Raw genomic sequence first — 26,085 nt, forward strand, 5'->3', positions numbered from 1 at the left:
TGATGATCTTGGAGGGGCATTGGCACACCGAGTGTGGCAAGGCCCCAAGGTCAGCACTTAACTATGAGTTGAAATATGAAATGGAGCCTAGAGGAATGGACTTGGATCTTGCTTTCCCTTGCAGAGAACTAGGGTTGGACAAAAAACCCGTAACCCAAAACCCGAATCCTGAATACCCGAACCTGCACCCGAAATAATCGAAACCGAATTTTGTTCGAAAATTTCGGGTAGCAACTTGCAAAACCCAAATTTATTTCAGCTAATTCGGGTATCATAATCGGGTACCCGAAATACCCGAACTTTCATGTGTCATGTACTAATGTCATCCTTAATTATTAATTTGTACATTTATAATTATGTGTAAGTGTGCATGACTTGTGATTTTAGATTGTTTGTGTTTTTATGTCCATGTATATAATTATTCAAACTGTATTTTTATATTAATTTAATAGGGTGTATATGTTTTTATAAAGCTGACACAACAGTTAAAGTAGTCCGAAAATACCTGAATTTTTAGGTATTGTAAAATATGTTGTAATTTTGGATATCGATTATCAAAAAACTGAAATTTTAAATATCCGAAATTTCCGACCATCCCTACAAAGCCATCCCTATAAGGGCTTGTTCGTTTGTCCAGGAATGGACTAGGAATCATTTCAGTTCATCAAAACTTATATAAATCAGAGAAACAAACCGGCTAGGAATTATTCTATGCCTCCGTTCCGGAAGAAACGAACAGCCCCTAAAGAACAATTGATTTTGCTTTCCAAGCTCCGCGACCAAAAGACCAAACGAGCGTTGTTTCCTGCTGCATTGGCCGACACTACTGCTCTTGTGGCCTCCCCCCACAACATGACGCCTGTTTCTGCTCTGAAGGTGTGCAGAACAGTTCTTTGATTGGATAATCCCAAACCAATCGTGCTTAAGGGCAATAAAATTCGAGAACGTTGCAGCTGTTTCAGCAGAACATGACCTGAAGTAATTGCAATGGGGAATTCCATCTACCTACCTCCGAGATCTACGACAACAGCTCCAGCCAATCACAGTGGCCTAGCTGAAACACGAGAGTGAGAAGCGCTCGCGCGCGTAGCGGCGGCGGCGGCATCCATCCTGGCCAACTCTTCCTCCAGGGCGAAGATCTCCGCCTTCAACGTGGCGATCTCCTCCTCGAGCTCGGCTTTCTCCGCCTCGCGCCTGACGCGCGCCTCCTCCTCCTCCGTCGTCTGGCCAGTGGGTGGTAGTCCGGGTCTTACGCCGCAAGATGACACTCCAACGGCCGCCGCGACATCGCTTCGGCCGCCGCCAGCCGTCGAGGCTTTGCCCTTCGAGGCGAGGGTGGAGCTCTGGTCTGACATGAGTTGGGTCGAGCGTGGTACCACTACCGCCCATACATGCTCAAACAGGCGGCCCTGTTAGGCCCGATTAGTAATCGGAGGCCCGATTAGTAATCGGGTCAAGTTGGATCGACCCACGCCCGTAGCCTCAGGCCCTCAGCTCAGATACAGCACGCGACCTGCCAGACCGAGTCGTTGAGCAACTCCAATAGCTACGTAAATTTTAGCTCTCTGGAGATGTTTGTTTCGGATTATAATCTACTCAGATTATATAATCCAACAACTTTCGAATCAACAATTAGTTCAAAAGTTGTTGGATTATATAATCTAGGTAGATTATAATCTCAAACAAACACCCCATAAATCACAGATTTAAGAAGTTGCTAAATAACTTTGATAGTAAAAAAATGTGAGTTCTCCAATAGTTCTCTAAATATAGGTTGTAGTTTTGTTTTGTATCTATCCACATAAAAAAATAAAGTCACAAATGTCATCAATTACCTTCATTATCTACATAATACAGTAAACATTTTTGTTTAGAGAGATGCTAAATGGTTGCCAAATGTAGAGAGGAAATAAGATTAGATGAGAAGTTGTTAAATTTAGAAGTTCATTTACATAACCATTGGAGATGAGTTTTTGTGTTAACTACTTAAATTGATGATTTAGGAAGTCTATTAGAGAACTACTGGAGTTGCTCTTAGTCCGTTCAGACTATTTAAGTAAATCAATGGAAATTGAAAAAAAATACCACAACAAGTGGGTTCAAACCCATCCGGCACGGACTAATTAGGACTGATTAGTAATTGGTAGAGATGTCAATGGGTAAATACACACCGGATATTACTACCCCATATTCATACTCACGACAAAAAAATAACCCCATCGAGTCACCCATATACACTGGTGGGTATGGATTTACCCCCATACCTATACCCACGTGGGTATGGGTCACCCATCGGATCACTCGTACCCACAAAAATTAGACATCTATCAAAATATTATACTATACAATGTCAAGTATATCCATATAAATACCATTGTAAAATTTCTAGCATCATTTAACCATCCATTCAACACACCAAAGATAATTGGATAAAAGTAGTAACACTAGGACAATACTACATAGCACATTACATGTTCTATTACATGGTCATTAAACTATCGTTAAACCTTCTATGACATTATGGACTAAAAGGTTGTTAAATAGTAAAAAATATGGATGACTAAAGTCCAAGATCATGCTTGGGCTAAGTTTATATTGGGTATTTTATACCCGCGGGTTAACGGGTATGGGTGAAGATGGAACGTTCTAATACCCGTTTACCCGTTGGGTGAAGATTTTTGCCCAATAGCAGACCCACGAGTAGAATATTTAGCCCACATACATACCCTAATGGAGTAAATACCCATCGGGTATCGGGTCGCGGGTACCCATTGCCATCTCTAATTGGACTGTGCCGAATCATCCCGTCACGCGTGTCCCACAGTCCTAGCTTGAGTCTAAGCATTGCATGTTGCCCTGTTGACCATGCTAGGCCAGCCGATGACGGTTCGAACCCACGACCTCCCAGAGTAAGGGCGGGAAACACTGCATAAAGCTAGCTAAACATTAGAATAAAAGTTGATAAATAGCGAATATAAATTATATATATACATACTACTTTTTTTATTTTTTTGTAAATAAAAATATAATCGTATCGGATCAGGTCAGCACTATAAGTCGAGACAACAATCAATATGACATGACTTGTGTCAGCTCCGCCCACGACACTATTAAATGAGTCGTGTGTCAGATCTGAAAGTCACCTAGAGAGGGGTGAATAGGCGGAATTTGAAATCTACAATTTTAAACACACACTACAAGCCGGAATTAGCGTTACCACTTAAATAAAGTGCGGGAGAGAGGGGAAAACAAATCAAATGGAAAACAAGCAAATGGACACGGTGATTTGTTTTACCGATGTTCGGTTCTAAAGGATCTATTCCCCGTTGAGGTGGTCACAAAGACCGGGTCTTGTAACATCCCAAAAATCCCAACCCGAGGTTTGAAACCCTAACCCCCTAAATTTCCCCCTTCATTTTATTCTTCTCCCCTAACTCTACCCCTAGGTCACCTAATCATATGCATACACTTAAAATAATTTGGAGCACCTCACATAGACCATATTTATCACCCAAGTTCATTTAGAGAAATTTTGTTGCAAGGGAAAAAGAAACAAAAAGACACAAAAGTAGAAAAGGAAAAGAAAAGAATTAGAATAAGAAAAGAAAAAGAAAAACTCTCTCCCCTCCCTCGGTTAGGTCGTTTTCCAGCCCAGCTCGCGCGCGCCCGCATCCCCCCCTCTCTTCCCGGCCCAGGCGGCCCAATCCGCGCGCCGCTCCCTCCCACTGACACTCGGGCCCCGCCCGTCAGCGCCTCGCCCCCTCCCTCTCGCGCATACTCCTCTCGCTGGCAGCCAGGGCCCACTCGTCAGCTCCATCTCCCTCGCCCATCCCTCACCGGCGCGTCCGCCGCCGAGCGCCCCCTCGCCTCGTCGCCTCGCCATTAATGCTCGCCAGCCTCCGCGACAACCCCGCCACTGTGCTTGAGCCGACCTCTCACCCCCTCAGCCTGCCCGAGCCGTCCCAATCGGCGTTAGCACCATTCCCGCCATCATGGCGAGCTCGCCGGTGCTCGCCGTCTCCCCCATCCCCCTCCCTCCCCCGAGCGCCTATAAAAGGACCCGCCCGAGCCCCGTCTTCGCCACACAACTCCAGCCACCCCCACTGCCCTCCTCCCCGAGCCATTCAAGCAAGTGCCGCCGTGCTCCCTTCACCGCTCCGGTGAGCTCCCCTCTCCCTCTCTGGCGATCCTCCATTCAATTAAGTTATGCCAAGAGCTCCGCCACACTCCCTCGTTCACGGCACGCCACTTCCCCCACTCAATTATGGCCGGAAAACTCACCGGCGGCTTCGCTGCCGCGGGCACCCGCCACCGTGCCGCGGACCGGCCGCCATAGGCCCCCGCAGGCGAAATTCGCCCCGCCCCTGTGATCCCCATCTACCACCCGTGCTCCGCCACCGCTTCCCCGTCGCAAAACCGGATCGGCGGCGGAGAACCGCCACGGAGCTCACCGTCGACCGGCCCCGGTCGAGCCCCTTCCCCCCCTCCGTTGCCGCCAACGCCGTCAGCCCCCCCTCTCTCCCTGGCTGGTGGGCCCGCGCTACGGTGTCGTCCCCCGCCGTCGCTCCCTCGCAGCTGGGCCAGCTGGGCCGCAAGCGCGCCTGCGCCCGCGCTGAGTGGGCCGAAATCCCCTCCCCTGGCCCAGTCAGCTGGAGAATTCCTTCTCTTTTTCTTTTTCCCTTTTCTTTTTCCCATTTTCACATATATATTTAGATGCTAATATTTTATGCACCAAAAATTGTCTAAATAAATTATTAGGACACAAAAATAATAAAGTATAAAAATTTGCACACCCCACAAAGGTCACTATGTTTGATGTATTGTTATTATCTGTGTTTAATTAGCGGAAGAGGGATCCGATCCTCCGGAAATCTTAGCTTCGGAAGAAGGGCAAGAACTCGACCCCTCCGAGATTAACCTCTTGTGCCAGGAAAGCTTCGACGAAGGCAAGTCCATCTTTCCCTTGATGCATTATTTACCTATTTCTCTCTACCACTGCCTAAGCCTAGATGGGAATCGAATTGCATGGTGAGCATGAGAGAGCCCGCATTAACTATTACTTTGATTAAAAGATATGAGGCAAGTGAAAAGGGTACAAATGGAATGTTTTCCAAATGTGTGCGATGAAGGGTACTCACCCTCATCACCTGGTGAGTAGGATGATCAGGGACTCCCTGGTTTAGGGGAGGGCCTAAGGTGTTGGCTCAGCTGGTTTAGGCGTGAGCAGAAGGATCGTCCTCTCGTATAAGGACCGGTTTGTCATCTTTCATTACATGTACTCTCAAAAAGTACAACCACTTGAGGTTGTGTGGGCAGCCACTCGATCTAAACTCGTACGGTCCAACCCCAGGGTTATGAAGGCTGGGGTAGCACCGGGAGGATAAGGAGGGGGAATGTTTTGTCCGGTTTGGACATGGTGGTGGCCTGACTCCTTCCGGTATAACCGTTAAGGTTCGGACGTACAAGGAAGGAAAGAGTTTCGGATTCGGATCTCATTGGCCATGAGATCGCAGAGCCGGACTAGTGGGTAAAGTGTACCCCTCTGCGCAGAGTCTAAACCTATTCGAATAGTCCGTGTCCACTGGTATGGACGAGTCTGGTATGGTATGACAATTAGTGTTTCTACTACAACTGGGGAACAGGGAAATGTGTGTGTATGTCTGAAAAGAAAAATGGTACCACAGGAGCGGGAAGCTCAGTGGTGGTCAAACAAGTGTTACTTCTTTTGTCTGGGGAAAACCATAATCAACGAATACTGCCTTTCTCTGAAAAAGTATGAGTGACTTCAACTCCACCATATAAAGCATGTACCATATAGGTCACTTTCTCTTTACGGGAGCCGGGTGGGCTTGCAGAATACCTAGTGTATTCACCCAATTTTATTTATGTTTTTCAGCAGCTGAAGACTTCTTTTCTGCTATGCTTGATTGATGGGGCTGTGTCTTCACCCAGTTCTGCATGTGGCCTGGGCTATTTTATCTTCCACTGCGCTTTATGTTTTTCGGCTCACTTTCGAGCTTGTATCCCCGGTATTGTAATAACATTATTCAGACTCTGTAACTATTTGAAGTAATGAATGTGGTTACTAGCCTCCTGAGACTAGTAATAGGTATCACATTTGAGTCCCAAAGGATCGGGACGCTTCAGGTCTCTTTCAACTCTTTCCCTCTCTCAAACGGTCACTTAGACCGAGTGAGCCTTCTTCCTTAATCTCACGGGTCACTTAGACCCCGTAAGGACCACCACACAATTGGTGTCTCTTGTCTTGCTTACAAAACACTTGAGAGTAAGAATTGAAAAGAAAAGGAAGGCCAAGCCAAGCAAACAAGAGCAACAAAGAAACACAATATATCATCTCACAAGTCCTAATGCACTAGAGTTGGTTTGAGAACTTTGATTGGATCGATCACTTTGATTGTGTCTTAGAGTGGAGTCTATTGCTCTTGTATTGAATGCAATGTTCAGAATGCTTGGATGCTTGGTGTGGTGGTGGTTGGGGGTATTTATAGCCCTCAACCACCAAGTGGCCGTTGGAGAAGGTTGTTGTCGATGGGCGCACCGGACAGTCCGGTGCGCCACCGGACAGACACTGTAGGCTGTTCGGTGAGCCGCCACGTCACCCAACCGTTAGGGTTCTGGAGCAGTCGACTGTTGGCGCCATTGTCTTTTTATGGCACCGGATAGTCCGGTGTCACACCGGACAGGTCCTGTTCACTGTCCGGTGCGCCTCTGACTTCTGCTTTGACTTCTGTCGCGCACTGTAGAACACTGTAGCCTTTGTAAAGTCGACTGTTGCGCGATTTAGTCGTTGCTCTGCTGGTGCACCGGACAGTCCGGTGGCACACCGGACAGTCCCGTGAATTATAGCGGAGTGCGCCTGCTGAAACCCGAGAGTGGATGGTTCAATTCAGTACGGACCTGGTGCACCGGACAGTCTGGTGCGCCAGTCCACAACACACTCAAATTTCTTTGCTCCTTTGAATTTGATCCCTAACTTAAATATTTATTGGTTTGTATTGAACCTTTTTTGCACCTGTAGAACATGTATTCTAGGGCAAACTAGTTAGTCCATATATTTGTGTTGGACATTCAACCACCAAAAATAATTGTGGGAAACGGTTAACCCTATTTCCCTTTCAGGGTCGGTCCACCAAACATAACATAATTTATCATTTATAGGTTGTGTTTGGTTTTGAGACGGTGGGATGATCTTCATATCCTCATTTTTAAGACTGTGATAGTTTTAATTTAATTTGTTCGTTGAAAGGATATCATCATTTTTTTCAAATAATGAAGAAGGATAAGACTTACTAGTTTTATTTATGTTTAAACCGTGAGTATGTGACCCATGATGTGCCAACAAATGTCAATTCTTGGTCTAAACACTCTTCTTATTGTCACATGTACACGTTAAGTTGTTTAAAATTGTATTACCTCTTAAAATATGTTATGAGATGCAAGAGATGTAAGATATCTAGTATTTGAGATCGGATCTCGGACACCCCGGGACCCACGGGTCAAAAGGAAGACCAAGAAGAGGTCCATTGTGGAAGGACCCATCCATGGATGGCTCCGGGGCATCTGCTCAAGGGTCCAGTGAGGCGGACCCAGGAGGAGGGGTCAGACGGATCGCCAGGAACCCACTCGAATGAGTTTCACGTCTGACCGAAGAACTGCCCCTGCTATTAATGATCGACTGCATCAATGGCGCTAGGCGGCGAGGCGCCGCACGTGAAGGAGCCGGTCCTCTTTTAGTCCTTCAACTCATGGCCTGCGAGCCCTAGGTCGTAGCCCCACTTGTGACCTATGAGCCCTAGGCATGTAACTCACTCGTAACCTATGACTGAGTCCCCCATATCCTGCCCTAACATAATACTATCGGATACAAGACCGAATACGGATAGTTAAAGTTCGGGACGAATATAGAACGAGATTGGGTAATAATTTGGCGGGTAAGAAATGAATATCGGATATTACCCAGATAGATATCGAATATTAGTTGGATAGTTCGTCCTGATGATATTAGTTGCCCAACCATCCAACAAACGAATAAAATAATCATGTATACGATAGCTCAAATATAGACAAATAACAATAAAATTGATGCATACAATCCAAAGTTACTAATCACAAATTTGTTATAGAACCAAAAACAAAATTTCAAAAAAAATCATCAATGTATTCCTTCTTTAGACATAATCCATAAGTCCACGAGTATATAACAAATAATAGATAGTTAACACAAGTTCATTATAGAATCAGCAACATAATTAAAAACAATAGTATATCCTCTCTTTTAGGTATAATCCACAAGTCCATAAATATATAACAAATAGTATATAGTTTACACAAGTTCATTGCAACGACAAAAGAGATTCTCGAGTGTTGCATCCAGAAGTATATAAGTAAATATATTGCGTCTCAGCAACTCGAATCATGAGCGGACTCATCCAACGGCCAAGGACATGGACACACACGACATGGGGCATGACAACCACTGCCCACGCCCACGCAAGCACGTTAATGGGCTAACTCATTACTGAGCTTTTAGGATGGGCCTGTGAAAGGCCTTTTAGGCTGCAACGTCCTCTAAATTCCGTTCTCTTTAGGGGAGGTCACTTGTAACCGTTTTCCTTCCTAGGTTATAAAGGGGGAGGATCGGTCCAGACAGAGGGGGACACAGAGAACAACACTCGACGACTTAGCCTGGTAGCGAACGACCGATATGTAGATCTCTAGAACCAACATCGCTAAGGGACTTGGAATCCTTCCCTCTCTCACCCGCTCGTAACCCCTACTACGAGCAATTAACTACAAGGTGCTAGTAGCACGAGCCGCCGAAAACTGTAAGTAGGGACGTGCTACCTGAAATAGTATAAATCTTGCGCACACCGAACACTTCATCCGAATCTAAAACGCGCGTACACAAATTTACTTGTTGGTGCTGGTTCGAAACCGATACATAAAACATCTAGAATGAATATATGCTCTAAGTAATATTGTTGTAAGAGTACATCAATCAATCCATGTGCTAGAAAATACTCAAGATGATAATATGGTACAAAGTGTGATATGTAAAACTTTTTTGGTAGTTTTAAAATTTTCACAAAGGGGTTCGTCGCTGAAATAACACTTAGCGAGTATAGAAAAAACAACCAAATGTAAATAAGTGTATATCGAATGAACTATCTCAAACAACAGCCACACATCGTACCAAAAAGCGAACATAAAACTTGTGTTTCATCGATTTTCAACTTTTCAAACTTGTCACAAGCTAAGGTTTAGTTAAAACATGTATGTGTGATAAGCTGTTAAACTTACCTTATCTTACTTTTTTTCAACTAGGCAAAGCCTATATTAGAGTGACAATCAAAATCTTATAGGCATTGTTTTAATCATACACTACACTCCTTAAGCTCAACCCAAGTGCAACTAGAAGGAGACTCGATACAATGATGCACTTACAAATGTAAACACATATTTTTTTATTTCACTTATATTGTAGTCAAATATTAGCATGAGTTTTATCGATTGTAATATAAAGTTTTCTACCTCTTGAGTTTGTTGCTGCACGCTTTAGTGCATACTTGACACCCCCTGACAAAACTGCAAGTACTAGGATCGACGTATGGTTGTATGTCAAATCCAATTCTATGATTCTCTCTCTCTGCCACCCCGTGTGTGCGTGCACATGGCTGGTTGATTAACATTAAGTTGCTTAACATTCTCTTATATATCTACTTTTATCATGGAAGTCTAAAAGTTGTCCCTGAATGTCATACACAAATGTCTCTGTTGGTGATACATGAATCGTGGAAGTTACCAAAATTCCTTTTTCATAATTATCAGGTACAATGAGTAGGTACAACGGGTGGCTGGATGCTATGATAAAGATGACAACAACTAATATGCAATCGAGTCTTATGTATAAGCATGCAAGTGAGTCTTTTGGTCCATTAGCTCATGATCTAATTGTAGACATGATCGTGGTTTGTTGTGAGGTTTTATATAAATCTACACGAGCTGGTGGTGAAAGGGTTTAAGTGTAAAATGTGATACATGGTTGGATCATAATCTAATGGATCATGAACCCAGAGGCGGACGCAGTACACAGGCACCACAGGCCACGACCTGGGCTGCCTCGCGCGTCTGTATGGAGCATGTATTTGACCCCAGTTCAAAAAAGGATGCAAAGCCCAAGCTACCGCAGGCCTGCACCGCAGCACTGGCTCACAGCCTAGGCTGCCATAAAATCCTGGGTCCGCCACTGCATGAACCTTGCTTGCACGCATGCACATAAGACCCGATTGCATATTAGTTGTTGTCGACAAAGATATAAACTTATGAGGGAGTGCAAGACTTGTTCAAGAGAAGCGTTCCATTAACATTTGGGTATATTTCGACACCACCATTTATATTCATGACAGTGGAATTCTCAAGGGGCCGTTCGGCAACCTAGGACCACTTCTAGGTTGGAAACAATTCTATGTCATGGTGGAGTAGATCCGAATTCTATACCGAGCTAAACGCATCTAAGCTCATGTGGTTGTTGTTTGATTTCTATATACTATTTTTTATACCTCCAATTTATTATATTTTAATTATGTAGGAACTAAAAGTTAATCCCTATAAATCAAACACCCCTGAATCTGATGGCAGCTGAGACCAGTCCCACCGAGTACTGAGTACTGACTACTGACTACACTCCCAAGTCAACTCCACCGTCGGCTGTGCTGCGCTGATCTTCTGTGAGTAGTGCGCGCGGCGTGGTCTCCGTTCGAACCGATGCCCATCTGCTGAATCGGATCGGATCGTGCGATCGGCCGCCACGCCACGGCCCGCGGGTGAGGCGTGGTCTCCGGGAGGCAGCCAACCTATCCCGCCCGGTCTAGCCTCTAGCGATCCCGGCGCCGGCAGCGCGCACGAGAGGAATGGACGCGTCGCACCCGGAGGGCGAGGCCACGGCGGGGTGGCTGACGGTCGAGGAGTGGAGCGGCTCGTCAGCCTCCGCGCTCTCCCGCACCGCCGTCCTCACCGCCTCCGCCTCCTCTCTCACCGCACACAGGTGCCCAATCCCTCCCTCCGCTTCGTCCCGAGCTTCGACCCCTTCCCCAGTCATCTGACGTGCGCACGCGCTTGTTGTTGCTCGCCTGGGCTACCGCAGGTTCGGCAGCCGGTGGGAACGGATCGGGAGCCGCATGCTCGGCGCCTTCGTGCCTGAGGTGAGTGAGAGTGACTGACACGCGCCGCCGCCTCCCATGCCCACTCCAACTGTATCAATCTACGCTACGCAACACCGTATATTACTACTGCTGCTTCTACAATCATGCCGTTGTTCTTTTCACTTCGTGTTGTCGTCGGCAGCAGCTGTATCTGTTCGAAATGAACTTCGCTGCCCGGGGCTCTTCTCCATCGATTTTTGTTTTGTGGCCGGTCACTGTGACTGATGATTGGGCCTTTGTATTGCCTTGCCAGGGCTTTCCTGGGAGCGTGACTCCGGATTATGTCCCGTTCCAGATGTGGGATACGTTGCAGGTAAGTTTACCTGCACGACTTGAGCTGTCTCTAAAATCATGCTATCGTGTTCACATCTAATTACCTATGCTAATAACTAATGCTACCTTGTGCTTGGTTCTCGACTGTCGGCCTGTGCGCTGTATCTTGCTCTAGGGTCTCTCCACATACATCCGTGCAATGTTGTCTACACAAGTAAAATTTTATGTTCTGCCTTTACAATCTCATCCTTCCCTCAGTATCTACACTGCGTCTTGTTTGGTTTGCGCATTTCTAAGTTTGCTGTCTTTTGAAATTAACTGTCCTAGGCTCTTCTAGGGGCAATCGGAGTGGGGGAACAGTCCGCAACTGTCATAGGTGCTACTTTTCAGGTAGATGTTGGGCAAATCCTTCAAACATTCAGATCTACGCACATTCATCTGATGGTAGGGCAGATTAGATGAACTTACTGAACACACATAACTCCCTTTGTATCTATTTTTTCTGATATTTAGTCTGCAACTTGACAAGGATTAGTTTCGATGTGTTGCTATTTTGATTGCAAACAACCTTCCAAGGAATCATGCACACCTTAAAGAGTATTGCTAATTATATCATCATTGTCCCAGGGTGTGGGTTACTCGGCACAATTTTGGGTGCATAGATTATAGAATTTTCCTGCCTTTTGTTGAAGTTCTTTTCCTTTTGTTAGGCTATCTAATATCGTAACATTGATCCCCCCCCCCCCCCCCCCCCCCCCCCCCTATTTCCCTCTAACGTATGCAATTCTGGCAGTGGTTTCTGAGGGACTTGACAGGAATGCTTGGAGGGATATTGTTCACCTTTTACCAGGTACTCACTTTTCTGTACTATAAACACTGGTCTCATTAGTGAAGCTTTGATCAGCTGCCATTGCTCCTTCAAGGCATCGTTGTGAATATTGGTTCTGGAACTTCTGATATACTTTGTCTAGTCAGCATATCAGTGTCTATATTTATTTTCTGTTCTTTCTTTCCCACCAGGGATCTAATCTTGATAGCAATGCTAAAATGTGGCGTCTAGTTGCAGACTTTATGAATGACCTTGGTAATGTTCAATTGAAACCACTAAATTCAGTTGTTTTCTTTCATTTCCCTCCCATGGCACAATTGTTATTACATTCATGTCAAGCTAGACAGTTCTGTTTTCCTCTTACATTCATGTCAACCTTTATCAACGGTTGGACACAAAGCAGGGAGAAAAGGATATCTATAGGATGGCCAAGATTCGTGAAAGGAAGACAAAGGATGTCAACCAAGTCAAATGCATCAAGGATGAAGCAAACCAACTATTAGTGAAGAATGAAGATATCAAGAATAGATGGAAGGAGTACTTCAACAAATTGTTCAATGGAGGGAATGAGAGTTCTACAATAGAATTGGACGAACCATTCGATGACAACAACAGGGGTTTTGTGCGAAGGATACAAGAATATGAAGTTAAGGAGGCGCTAAAAAGGATGAAGGTAGGAAAGGCGATGGGCCCTGATGGTATCCCTATCGAGGTATGGAGATGCCTTGGAGACATAGCGATAGTATGGCTGACTAAGCTTTTCAACACCATCTTTCGGACAAACAGAATGCCCGACGAGTGGCGGCGGAGTACATTAGTACCAATCTTCAAGAACAAAGGAGATGTTCAAAGTTGTACTAATTACCGTGGAATTAAACTCATGAGCCATACAATGAAGCTATGGGAGAGAGTCATTGAACACCGCCTGCGAAAGCTGACGAGTGTGACCCAAAATCAGTTTGGTTTCATGCCCGGGAGATCAACTATGGAGGCCATTTTCTTACTAAGACAACTTATGGAGAGATTCAGAGAACAAAAGAAAGACCTGCATATGGTCTTCATAGACTTGGAGAAGGCTTATGACAAAGTACCCAGGAGTGTAATGTGGTGGGCCTTGGAAAAACACAAAGTAGCAACAAAGTACATTAATCTTATTAAAGATATGTACACTAATGTTGTGACAAGTGTCCGAACAAGTGATGGGGACACCGATGACTTTCCAATTAACATAGGACTACATCAAGGGTCGGCTTTGAGCCCTTATCTTTTCGCTTTGGTGATAGATGAGGTCACAAGGGACATACAAGGAGATATACCGTGGTGTATGCTTTTTGCCGATGATGTGGTACTTATTGAGGAGAGTAGGAGTGGTGTTTCGCAAAAGTTGGAATTGTGGAGGTAGACGCTGGAAGCAAAAGGTTTTAGGCTTAGTAGGTCTAAAACGGAGTATATGAAGTGTGATTTCAGTGCCATGGGGTATGAAGATGGCGATGTTAGTCTTGATGGGCAAGTGGTACCCAAGAAAGACACTTTTCGTTACTTAGGATCAATGCTTCAGAAGGATGGAGACATCGATGAGGATGTTAGTCATAGAATTAAAGCTGGATGGTTGAAGTGGCGGCAAGCGGCGGGTGTCTTATGCGACCCCCGGGTGCCACACAAACTAAAAGGCAAATTCTACAGGACAACAATCCGGCCGGCTATGTTGTATGGAGCAGAATGTTGGCCCACTAAAAGACGACATGTCCAACAACTGTGTGTGGCAGAGATGCGTATGTTATGCTGGATATGTGGCCACACAAGGAGAGACCGAGTCCGAAATGATGACATACGAGAGAGAGTAGAAGTGGCGCCAATTGAGGAGAAGCTTATGCAACATCGTTTGAGATGGTTTGGACATATCCAACGAAGACCTGAAGAGGCACCAGTGCATATCGGAATAATTAGGCGTCCCGAGAATGTGAAGAGAGGTAGAGGTCGACCAATCTTGACGTGGACAGAGGCAGTGAAAAGGGACCTGAAGGAGTGGAATATTGATAAAGAGCTCGTCGTGGATAGGAAGGGGTGGAAGTGTGCAATTCACGTGCCAGAACCTTGATTTATAGTTCCGCTTTTCCTCCTGAATCGTTTGAACTTCATTTAGACCTTGCTGGTTCTTGTGGGTTTTATCTCTTTTATGTGTTCCCCCGTTTCGTCGTTTTCGGTTCTCCTTTGCCTTTGTTTCCCCTGTTTTCTTTGGGGGTTGAGCTCTGAGGTTTTCATACGGGGTTTCATCTCTAGCCTACCCCAACGTGCTTGGGACAAAAGGCTTTGTTGTTGTTGTTGTTAATGTACTAATTGTTCTTGAAAGTTCAAGTTACATATAATCTGTAATGTCAGGAGAACATTTCTCCCTTGTTTTCTCAGCGTCAATGAATTATTTACATTTTGTTACTGATGCAGGAATGTTGATGGATCTTTTGAGCCCTCTGTTTCCTTCATCGTTGATAGTTATAATGTGCTTAGGCAGCCTGTCTAGGTCATTCAGTAAGTTTTTGAATTTTAGAAGTCAGAACTCATGTTGATGAACTTCCTGAGGTTATTGGGGGCTAATTTATTGTTTCTATGTTCTAGCTGGTGTTGCTAGTGGAGCAACTAGAGCAGCACTAACGCAGCATTTTGCACTTGCAAATAATGCAGCTGATATTTCTGCAAAGGTAAGCTAGGGCATTCTTCAGAAATTTGCTGATCCCTTTTGGTATTATTTTTAAAAAAATGAAGTTGCACAAGCATACTCAACTTTTCAGGAGGGCAGTCAGGAAACACTTGCTACAATGTTAGGGATGGGGTTGGGGATGCTGTTAGCTCAAATTACCAGAGGGCATGCTTTGAGTGTATGGGCATCTTTTCTTTCTCTTACGATGTTCCATATGTATGGTGAGTACTTTTTTGTTCTTCCATGTTTTTTAAATATTCAAACAACTTTTGAACTTACCTACTTATTATCTTCTTATTTGACTTCTAAACTATTGTAGTGCTGAAGCGTAGCCTATTTGCTAACACACTCTAAATCTGCCCCTACATGGAAAGGTTAGGAAACCAACATTAGAAAGTCTTGCAGAAGCAAAAGCTTATGTGGATTCGATGAATTCTAGAATGAAAATGTTTACTGGACCTTTTCAATTAAAAAAATCTCTTGGAGCTTGAATATAGCAACATGTTGTATTCTGGATTCTAGACCTTGACTCATAAACACTTCCACTAGGTTGTGGTTTCATTAAATTAAATTTCGGAGTGCAAAGAAAAAAAACTTCATCCCGTGGTTATACGAGCGCTTATCCAGCTATCTAGGGATGTAATAGGATCGGATATGAACGGATATTGCTCGTTCTATATTTGTTTTTATATTTTATCTTCATATTCGGATCGGATACGAATATTATCGATTTGTGTCGGATAAGATTTGAATGGATATTAGCATCTTAAATTTACAACTTTGAGTGTACATATACAGATCGGATACTGCATACTTAGACTCGGATACGGATCGGAGCTCAACGCTTTTAGACAGATAATATCCGTACCATTTACATCCCTACGGCTATCCCATATTTCTGTGTGATTTTCTTCCTTAGCATATCACGTTTCTTCATGCTTCAGGGATTTAGTTTTAAAAAGGCATTTCTTAACATACTTCCGCTTGTTTTGTTTCTGATGATCCAGCAAATTACAAGGCAGTGCAGTCACTTTCACTCACTACGCTAAACTATGAGAGAGCTTCCATCTTGCTACAATACTTCAAGGAATGTGGTGAAGGTGAGTGAGACCCTTTTCTTGCGGCCAGTATTGGCATCGTTTAGTACTTATTAAGCACGTGCTGTATCTCTATGATGTAGAATGGTAATTTTTTTTGGCGATCTGTTAAAATTTTCATGCAATGATGCAAAACGTTTCACGATTTTAATCTTTTTCTTGATTGCACTTTTCTTAGTTCTTGTGCCACGGAAGGTTTCCCAGCAGGAACATATTCTTCCTTCTTGGTCAAACTGGAGGAAACTGAACAGAATTAAACTGCCACATGAGCGTGTGCACTTGGGTGCTAAAGCCTCGATGCTTACACACAGTGACATGTAAGTTCTAAGTTCTGGTAGGTTATATGTTCTTCAGTAGTCCGTATTTGGGGATCTAGGATAGACTTTTCACACTGTTCGTCACTTTCGATAGGTTGGTGATTGCAAAAACAAGATACCACTATGAAAACGGTGAGTTCATGTCTTGGTTAATGTAACACGCTAGAACTTCGCTGACTCTTGTTTTTGCCTCCCTATTTTGTCCAGCGAACTACTTTTTGCTGGATAAACAAGGCATCGTTTACGTTTTCATCCACAAGGAGGCAACACCAGCCGATGTTTTAAGGTCCTTCGTACACGGGCTCGTGCTAGCTAGCTCGACACAGAACAGCAAACCTCAGCACTTAGAGGCCCGTCGATGGATGGACGAGATGTATACCAGTTTTATCTCGAAGGTAAAGCCTTGTGCATCTGAGACGTTCGAGCTCAGCATTCTCTTGTGGTTTCTTGCATGATGCTCTTCACGCAGGGAAATATTCGTTCGTTCTCTTTTCGTGCAAACAGCTGCAGACTGAAGGTTACTCGACGGAACGCCTTCTGTCGCATTCGATTCTTTGGAGGGCACACTGGCTTCACGGCCAGCTGGATGAGAAGCTCAAGTAGGAGGAACACTGCAAGACCGCGTCTGCTTATCCAAGGACAGGTCACAGGTATATCGCCCAGGACGCGATTATTAGCTAGGGTGAGAACGTGTTAATTGTTCGCTTGTGCATGGCATGACTGCATGATGAAAGATAGATGCATGAGCTGCACCGAGCACCACCAAATATAGTTAACCGCTTCGAGGTTCTAGCATATGGACGGACTTCACGATAAAAGTGCTGGCCTGTACGCTCGAGTTCAGCATGTTAATGGTTCACACTACGTCCATCCGCGCCGCTTTAGGGCATGTACAGTGGTGTTTAATGTGGAGTCTCTTAAGGTGTTTAAGGGGGTTATTTGTAAAAAAATCTTAGAGCCGTCTCTCCGTGAAGAGACGTCTCTGGCTCGTAAACCAAGTAGCAACAGACGCCTTACTTCCCACTGTACGAATTTGTCGTCTGTTCTATCGATCTGATGCTATACAAATACATTTAATTCTGTATTTGTTAATAGACTACGTGAATTGCACAAACCAGTCTAGTACCATTTGTCGAAGCAATCCTGGAAATCAGTGTGCGGGGAACAATAATAATAAATACTTGGGTTTAATAATAACAAAATCAGTGTGCGTGGAACAATAAGAGTCAAACCCAAGTTTTGAGTATGTTCTAAGGAAGAATTATACATTTCAAGCGTTAACTTCATATTAATATTGTCTACTCTACGCAGTAACAACATTATTTGTATCGTAACATATATTCTTATAATTAGATATTTGTTTAACCTATGTTTAGTAGATCAACCTTTCTAATCAAAGTTAATCTGCCAATAATTATAATTTGACTAAAATATAATCTCTAATCAAGTTATAACTTAGGGAAGGATTATACATTTCAAGCGTTAACTTCGTATTAATATTGTCTACTCTACGCAGTAACAACATTATTTGTATCGTAACACATATTCTTATAATTAGATATTTGTTTAACCTATGTTTAGTAGATCAACCTTTCTAATCAAAGTTAATCTGCTAATAATTATAATTTGACTAAAATATAATATCTAATCAAGTTATAACTTAGGTTAAAGTTGAATAGTTATTTATTTGGAATAACTTTTTATTTGTATTAATCAAAATAACATAGTTTAATGTTTAATCATGTAAATCTTTCGAAAATTATATCTTTCTAACCATAACTTCGATTTTATTGGTTCTTGTACCTATGACCTAGTAGTGACGCATAGAATACTGTTACGCTATTTGTATTCATGTTTGGTGTAATGTTATTTTTTATTTATTTCTTGCATATCTGTATATATTGTTGTGAAAGCGAGGTTACGACAAACTTGGAGCTCGAATTGGAGAAGTATCTGGAGTTTCACCAAAAAGGCAAGTGTGTCATTGATCGCATTCTTGATCTAATAATATTAATGTTCTCACCATACATGCACTGTTAGGTTAATTTGATTGGACCAATTAGGTTATCTAGTCTTGTATACCCTACACCTTTCATACAAATGAATTATTGGATAGCCCTGCTATTGTTCTACTTGGGTTTTGGAACTAATGCACCACATGAATTATGGCCATGCTTTACTATTATTGTTTCCTTATTATTATGCATGATAAGATTATTGTGTTTAATGGAAACATAGAGCGTCAACCCGAGACAACAGTGATACCATAAGACTATCATGACTCTGGTCTTGGCTAATTAATTAGGAAAGCTGGTATGTGAGGGCCTTACCCGAAAGGGCAAGCGGGGAGGAGTTTCGCAAGTATAGGGAGATTCTCGGGTTGATATGTATGTGATAGTTTTTCGGACGAGGGATTCTTATACCCCCTCTGCTTGAAACCATAGCGGTTTTCTCGTGCCACTGGAACTTTGTAAAGGCCTTGTAGTGAGCCCTTGCCTACTTACCTTGGAAGTGTTTAAGGGTCTGCATAACCCAAGATAAAAAGAGATCACAACTTGTGGGTAAAGATGCGTAATCTCTGTAGAGTATAAAATTGGTATATTAGTCATGCTCATAATTATGAGCGGCTCGAGCCTCTCGCATAAGTAAATGATGGAACTAAACTTGACATGCATTGCATTGTGTGAGTTACATTTATGATATCTTATTTAACTGGAATGATATTTACTTATACTTAGTAATTGTTAATAAAATTTTGACCAACAAAATTAAAATCAATGCTCGACCTTAGTCATTTTTCTCGGTAAGCCTTACACTACACTTCTTTCCCAAACTTGTTGGATGATGACCGTATATGAGCTCACTCTTGTTGTAACCACACCAGGTCAAGAGCAGGTACTGCTGGAGGAGAATCATGAAGGCGAGTTTAGAGTGGTCTAGACCGTCGTCTTCTAGTTAACTTTGATTATGGAGGATCGTCGTCGTCATATGATGTATTTTACTTAGTTATTTTGTACAAAAGCTCCTATTATGTAATAAAGATGTGATGTTGCTTTCTATACTGAAAGGGAATTAGGCTTACACCTATTTCCTAATTGATTTTGGTGGTTGAATTGCCCAACACAAATAATTGGACTAACTAGTTTGCTCTAGTCTATAAGTTTTAACAGGTGCCAAAGGTTCACAATAAACGAATAAAAAGACCAAGAAAGGATTCAAATAAAGAAAGCAAAAGACAACCCAAAGGCTCCCTGGTCTGGCGCACCGGACAGTGTCCGGTGCACCAGGGCACTTGAAGCTGAACTCGCTACCTTCGGGAAATTCAGAGGCGCTCCGCTATAATTCACCGGACAGTGTCCGGTGCACACCGGACTGTCCGGTGTGCCGGCGGAGCAACGACTACTTCGCGCGCAACGGTCGACTGCAACTGCATTCAATGCACTACAGTGCGCGCCAGAGTCAGAGCACGCGTAGTTGGCACACCGGACAGTCTACAGGACTTGTCCGGTGCACCACCGGACAGCCCAGAGGCCCCACAAGTCAGAGCTCCAACGGTCGAACCCCAACGGCTGGCTGACGTGGCTGGCGCACCGGACAGTGTCCGGTGGCGCACCGGACTGTCCGGTGCGCCATGCGACAGCACACTTCCAACGACCATTTTTGGTGGTTGAGGCTATAAATACCCCAACCACCCCACATTCAATGGCATCCAAGTTTCTACACTTCTACACCTTACAAGAGCTATAACATTCAATACAAGACACACCAAAGAGATCAAATCCTCTCCCAACTCCACACAAAGCTTTAATGATTAGAAAGAGAGATTTGTTGTGTTCATTTGAGCTCTTGCGCTTGGATTGCTTCTTTTCTTTCTCATTCTTTTTGTGATCAAACTCAATTGTAACCAAGGCAAGGGACACCAATTGTGTGGTGGTCCTTGCGGGAACGTTGTGTTCCGTTTGATTGAGAAGAGAAGCTCACTCGGTCTAAGTGACCGTTTGAGAGAGGGAAATGGTTGAAAGAGACCCGGTCTTCGTGACCACCTCAACGGGGAGTAGGTTTACAAGAACCGAACCTCGGTAAAACAAATCATCGTGTCTCGCTCTTTATTTGCTCACGATTTGTTTTGCGCCCTCTCTCTCGGAATCGTTTATATTTCTAACGCTAACCCGGCTTATAGTTGTGCTTAAGTTTATAAATTTCAGATTCGCCCTATTCACCCCCCCTCTAGGCGACTTTCAATTGGTATCAGAGCCCGGTGCTTCATTAGAGCTTAACCGCTCGAAGTGATGTCGGGAGATCACGCCAAGAAGGAGATGATGACCGGCGAGAAGCCCGCTACAAGCCATGGGAAGGCTCCATCCGGGGAGTCCGCCAACAAGGTGAAGGGATCCCCTTCACACAACAAGTCGGGTCGGAGCGGTGACAAGAAGAAGAAGATGAGGAAGGTGGTCTACTACGAGACCGACTCTTCGTCACCATCCACCTCCGGCTCCGACACGCCGTCCATAACTTCTAAGCGCCATGAGCGCAAGAAGTTTAGTAAGATTCCCCTACGCTATCCTCGCATTTCCAAACGTACTCCTTTACTTTCCGTCCCATTAGGCAAACCACCTATGTTTGATGGTGAAGATTATAATATGTGGAGTGATAAAATGAGGCATCATCTAACCTCACTTCACACAAGTATTTGGGATGTTGTTGAGATTGGAGTACAGGTACCTTCACCAGGGGATGAAGACTATGATTCGGACGAGGTCGCCCAAATCCGGCACTTTAACTCCCAAGCCACCACTATACTCCTCGCCTCTCAAAGTCGAGAGGAGTATAACAAGGTGCAAGGATTAAAGAGCGCCAAGGAAATTTGGGACGTACTCAAGACCGCGCACGAAGGAGATGAGGTGACCAAAATCACCAAGCGAGAGACGATCGAGGGGGAGCTCGGTCGGTTCCGACTCAACCAAGGCGAGGACCCTCAAGCCATATACAACCGCTTGAAGACCTTGGTGAACCAAGTGCGCAACCTCGGGAGCACAAAATGGGATGACCATGAAATGGTCAAGGTTATTCTAAGATCCCTCGTATTTCTTAATCCTACGCAAGTTCAATTAATTCGAGGAAATCCTAGATATACACTAATGACTCCCGAGGAAGTGATAGGAAATTTTGTGAGCTTTGAGTTGATGATCAAAGGCTCAAAGAAAATCATCGAGCTTGATGGCCCCTCCACGACCGAAGCACAACCCGTTGCATTCAAGGCAACGGAGGAGAAAAAGGAGGAGTCTACATCAAGTAGACAACCAATCGACGCCACCAAGCTCGATAACGAGGAAATGACAATCATCATCAAGAGTTTCCGCCAAATCCTCAAGCAAAGGAGGGGGAAAGATTACAAGCCCTGTTCCAAGAAGGTGTGCTACAAATGTGGTAAGCCCGATCATTTCATTGCTAAATGTCTGTTATCTAGTGATAGTGATAGGGGCGACGACAAGAAGGGCAAGAGGAGAGAAAAGAAGAGGTACCACAAGAAGAAGGGCGGCGATGCCCATGTGTGCCGCGAGTGGGACCCCAAGGAAAGCTCCTCCGACTCCTCCTCCGACGAAGACGCCTCCAACATCGCTGTCACCAAGGGCCTTCTCTTCCCCAACGTCGGCCACAAGTGCCTCATGGCAAAGGACGACAAAAGGAAGAAGGTAAAATCAAAATCTTCCACTAAATATGAAACCTCTAGTGATGAGGATAATGCTAGTGATGAGGAGGACAATTTGCGCATCCTTTTTGCCAACCTTAGCATGCAACAAAAAGAAAAACTAAATGAATTAATTAGTGCTATTCATGAGAAGGATGAACTCTTGGACACCCAAGAGGACTTCCTAATTAAGGAAAATAAGAAGCATGTTAAGGTTAAAAATGCTTATGCTCTAGAAGTAGAAAAGTGTGAAAATTATCTAGTGAGCTAAGCACATGCCATGATGTTATCATCAACCTTAGAAATGAGAATGCTAGTTTAACTGCTAAGGTTGAATCAAATGTTTGTGATGCTTCAATTCCCAATCTTAGAGATGATAATGTTATTTTACTTGCTAAGATTGAAAAATTGAATGTCGCTCTTGCTAGCCTTAGAAATAAAAATGAAAATTTGATTGCTAAGGCTAAGTGAAAGTCGTCTAGAGGGGGGGTGAATAGGGCGAATATGAAATTTACAAACTTAATCACACTTACAAGCCGGGTTAGCGTTAGAAATAGAAACGAGTCCGAGAGAGAGGGCGTAAAACAAATCGCAAGCGAATAAAGAGTGTGACACGCGGATTTGTTTTACCGAGGTTCAGTTCTTGCAAACCTACTCCCCGTTGAGGTGGTCACAAAGACCGGGTCTCTTTCAACCCTTTCCCTCTCTCAAATGGTCCCTCGGACCGAGTGAGCTTCTCTTCTCAATCACTTGGAACACGAAGTTCCCACAAGGACCACCACAAGTTTGGTGTCTCTTGCCTCAATTACAAGTGAGTTTGATCTCAAGAAAGAATGAGAAAGAAAGCAATCCAAACGCAAGAGCTCAAAAGAACACAACAAATCACTCTCACTTAACACTAAAGCTTTTGTGGAATTGGGAGAGGATTTGATCACTTGGGCGTGTCTTGTATTGAATGCGTAGCTCTTGTAAGTAGTTGAAAGGTGGAAAACTTGGATGACTTGAATGTGGGGTGGTTGGGGGTATTTATAACCCCAACCACCAAACTAGCCGTTTGGTGAAGGCTGCTGTCGCATGGCGCACCGGACAGTCCGGTGCGCCAGCCACGTCACCAGACCGTTGGGTTCTGACCGTTGGAGCTCTGACGTGTGGGCCCGCCTGGCTATCTGGTGGTGCACCGGACAAGTCCTGTATACTGTCCGGTGTGCCACCCGCGCGTGCTCTGCTCCTCTGCGCGCGCTGGCGCGCATTTAATGCGTTGCAGTCAACCGTTGGCGCGAAGTAGCCGTTGCTTCGTTGGCTCACCGGACAGTCCGGTGCGCACCGGACATGTCTGGTGAATTATAGCGGAGCGGAAATCCGAAGCTGGCGAGTTCATAGTCGCTCTCCCCTGGGGCACCGGACACTATCTGGTGGTGCACCGGACAGTCCGGTGAATTATAGCGAAGCGCCTCTGAAAATTCCTGAAGGTGCGAAGTTTGGCTTGGAGTCCCCTGGTGCACCGGACACTGTCCGGTGGTGCACCAGACACTGTCCGGTGGCACACCGGACAGTCCGGTGCTCCAGACCAGGGAGCACTTCGGTTATCCCTTGCTCTTTTTGTTGAACCCTTTTCTTGGTCTTTTTATTGGCTTAGTGTGAACCTTTGGCACCTGTTTAACTTATAGACTAGAGCAAACTAGTTAGTCCAATTATTTGTGTTGGGCAATTCAACCACCAAAATCAATTAGGAAATAGGTGTAAGCCTAATTCCCTTTCAATCTCCCCCTTTTTGGTGATTGATGCCAACACAAACCAAAGTAAGTATAGAAGTGCATATTTGAACTAGTTTGCATAATGTAAGTGCAGGGGTTACTTGGAATTGAGCCAATATAAATACTTATAAGATATGCGTGGATTGTTTCTTTAATTTTTGACATTTTGGACCACGCTTGCACCACATGTTTTGTTTTTGCAAATTCTTTTGTAAATCCTTTTCAAAGTCCTTTTGCAAATAGTCAAAGGTAAATGAATAAGACTTTGCGAAGCATTTTCAAGATTTGAAATTTTCTCCCCCTGTTTCAAATGCTTTTCCTTTGACTTAAACAAAACTCCCCCTTGATAAATTCCTCCTCTTAGTGTTTAAGAGGGTTTTAATATATTGTTTTTGAAAATACTACTCTCTCCCCTTTTTGAACACAATGAGATATCAATTTGAAAAATCATACCAATTGAAAAACTCTTTAAAATTAGGTGGTGGTGCGGTCCTTTTGCTTTGGTCTCATGCTCTCTCCCCCTTTGGCATAAATCACAAAAAACGGAGTCATTAGAGCCCTCGAACTACTTTCTCCCCTTTGGAAAATAAAAGATGAGTGAAGATTATATCAAAGACGAAGAGTTGCTCGGAGCGACGGCGAAGGATGAGTTACGGAGTGGAAGCCTTTGTCTTCGCTGAAGACTCTAATTCCCTTTCAATACACCTATGACTTGGTTTTGAAATTCACTTGAGAATACATTAGTCATAGCATATAAAAGAGATATGAACAAAGGTATATTTATGAGCTATGTATGCAAGACATCAAAAGAAATTCCTAGAATCAAGAATATTTAGCTCATGCCTAAGTTTGTTAAAGGTTTGTTCATCAAGTGGCTTGGTAAAGATATCGGCTAATTGATCTTTAGTATTAATATATGCAATCTCGATATCTCCCTTTTGTTGGTGATCCCTTAGAAAATGATACCGAATGGCTATGTGTTTAGTGCGGCTATGCTCAACGGGATTATCCGCCATGCGGATTTCACTCTCATTATCACATAGAAGAGGAACTTTGGTTAATTTGTAACCGTAGTCCCTAAGGGTTTGCCTCATCCAAAGTAATTGTGCGCAACAATGTCCTGCGGCAATGTACTCGGCTTCGGCGGTAGAAAGAGCTACCGAATTTCGCTTCTTTGAAGCCCAAGACACCAAGGATCTTCCCAAGAACTGGCAAGTCCCCGATGTGCTCTTTCTATTAATTTTGCACCCCGCCCAATCGGCATCTGAATAACCAATTAAATCAAATGTGGATCCCCTAGGATACCAAAGCCCGAACTTAGGAGTATAAGCCAAATATCTCAAGATTCATTTTACGGCCGTAAGGTGAGCTTCCTTAGGGTCGGCTTGGAATCTTGCACACATGCATACGGAAAGCATAATGTCCGGTCGAGATGCACATAAATAGAGTAGTGAACCTATCATCGACCGGTATACCTTTTGATCTACGGATTTACCTTCCGTGTCGAGGTCGAGATGCCCATTGGTTCCCATGGGTGTCTTGATGGGCTTGGCATCCTTCATCCCAAACTTGTTTAGAATGTCTTGAGTATACTTTGTTTGGCTAATGAAGGTGCCCTCTTGGAGTTGTCTTACTTGAAATCCTAAGAAATACTTCAACTCCCCCATCATAGACATCTCGAACTTTTGTGTCATGATCCTACTAAATTCTTCACATGTAGACTCGTTAGTAGACCCAAATATAATATCATCAACATAAATTTGGCATACAAACAAGTCATTTTCAAGAGTTTTAGTGAAGAGTGTAGGATCGGCCTTTCCGACTTTGAATCCATTAGTGATAAGGAAATCTCTAAGGCATTCATACCATGCTCTTGGGGCTTGCTTGAGCCCATAAAGCGCCTTAGAGAGTTTATAGACATGGTTATGGTACTCACTATCTTCAAAGCCGAGAGGTTGCTCAAAATAGACCTCTTCCTTGATTGGTCCATTTAGGAAGGCACTCTTCACGTCCATTTGATAAAGCTTGAAGCCATGGTAAGTAGCATAGGCTAATAATATTCGAATTGACTCAAGCCTAGCTACGGGTGCATAGGTTTCACCGAAATCCAAACCTTCGACTTGGGAGTATCCCTTGGCCACAAGTCAAACTTTGTTCCTTGTCACCACACCATGCTCATCTTGTTTGTTGCGGAAAACCCACTTGGTTC

At 44.0% G+C, this 26,085-nt stretch overlaps 1 protein-coding gene and 1 pseudogene across 4 annotated transcripts; one reads left to right on the plus strand and one right to left on the minus strand.

Moving 5' to 3' along the window:
* Positions 1-926: 926 nt before the first annotated feature.
* Positions 927-1,393, minus strand: LOC100277431 (F-box protein SKIP23 pseudogene; annotated as a pseudogene). Its single transcript, NR_148675.1, has one exon. The product of NR_148675.1 is annotated as an F-box protein SKIP23 pseudogene (transcript).
* A 9,252-nt stretch (positions 1,394-10,645) lies between these two features.
* On the plus strand, positions 10,646-19,491 carry LOC100191643 (uncharacterized). Of its 3 annotated transcripts, NR_159717.1 has the most exons (17): positions 10,831-11,065; positions 11,165-11,222; positions 11,476-11,535; positions 11,671-11,709; positions 11,823-11,885; positions 12,289-12,345; positions 12,516-12,579; positions 14,767-14,850; positions 14,938-15,020; positions 15,111-15,240; positions 16,027-16,119; positions 16,295-16,433; positions 16,528-16,565; positions 16,641-16,828; positions 16,938-17,083; positions 18,347-18,405; positions 19,318-19,491. NR_159717.1 is itself a non-coding variant. In NM_001367113.1 (15 exons), exons 1-15 carry the CDS (start codon positions 10,932-10,934, stop codon positions 17,034-17,036), a joined length of 1,329 nt encoding a protein of 442 aa, NP_001354042.1. In that variant the 5' UTR covers positions 10,707-10,931; the 3' UTR covers positions 17,037-17,513. The 3 variants fall into 3 exon arrangements, 2 of the variants coding, with proteins under 2 accessions (XP_008658018.1, NP_001354042.1); NM_001367113.1 differs by lacking the exons at positions 18,347-18,405; positions 19,318-19,491 and having other exon boundaries at positions 10,707-11,065; positions 16,938-17,513; XM_008659796.3 differs by lacking the exons at positions 11,671-11,709; positions 11,823-11,885; positions 18,347-18,405; positions 19,318-19,491 and having other exon boundaries at positions 10,646-11,065; positions 16,938-17,574.
* The last annotated feature ends 6,594 nt before the right edge of the window (positions 19,492-26,085 follow it).

This window comes from Zea mays, chromosome 9, assembly GCF_902167145.1.
Source record: "Zea mays cultivar B73 chromosome 9, Zm-B73-REFERENCE-NAM-5.0, whole genome shotgun sequence".
NCBI classification, from domain to species: domain Eukaryota; kingdom Viridiplantae; phylum Streptophyta; class Magnoliopsida; order Poales; family Poaceae; genus Zea; species Zea mays.

Coding starts and splice junctions, on each gene's coding strand:
- LOC100191643 (NM_001367113.1), top strand. CDS start 10,932: ATGGACGCGTCGCACCCGGAGGGCGAGGCCACGGCGGGGTGGCTGACG. Junction 11,886..12,288: donor TCATAGGTGCTACTTTTCAG/GTAGATGTTGGG, acceptor CAATTCTGGCAG/TGGTTTCTGAGGGACTTGAC. Junction 12,346..12,515: donor TATTGTTCACCTTTTACCAG/GTACTCACTTTT, acceptor CTTTCCCACCAG/GGATCTAATCTTGATAGCAA.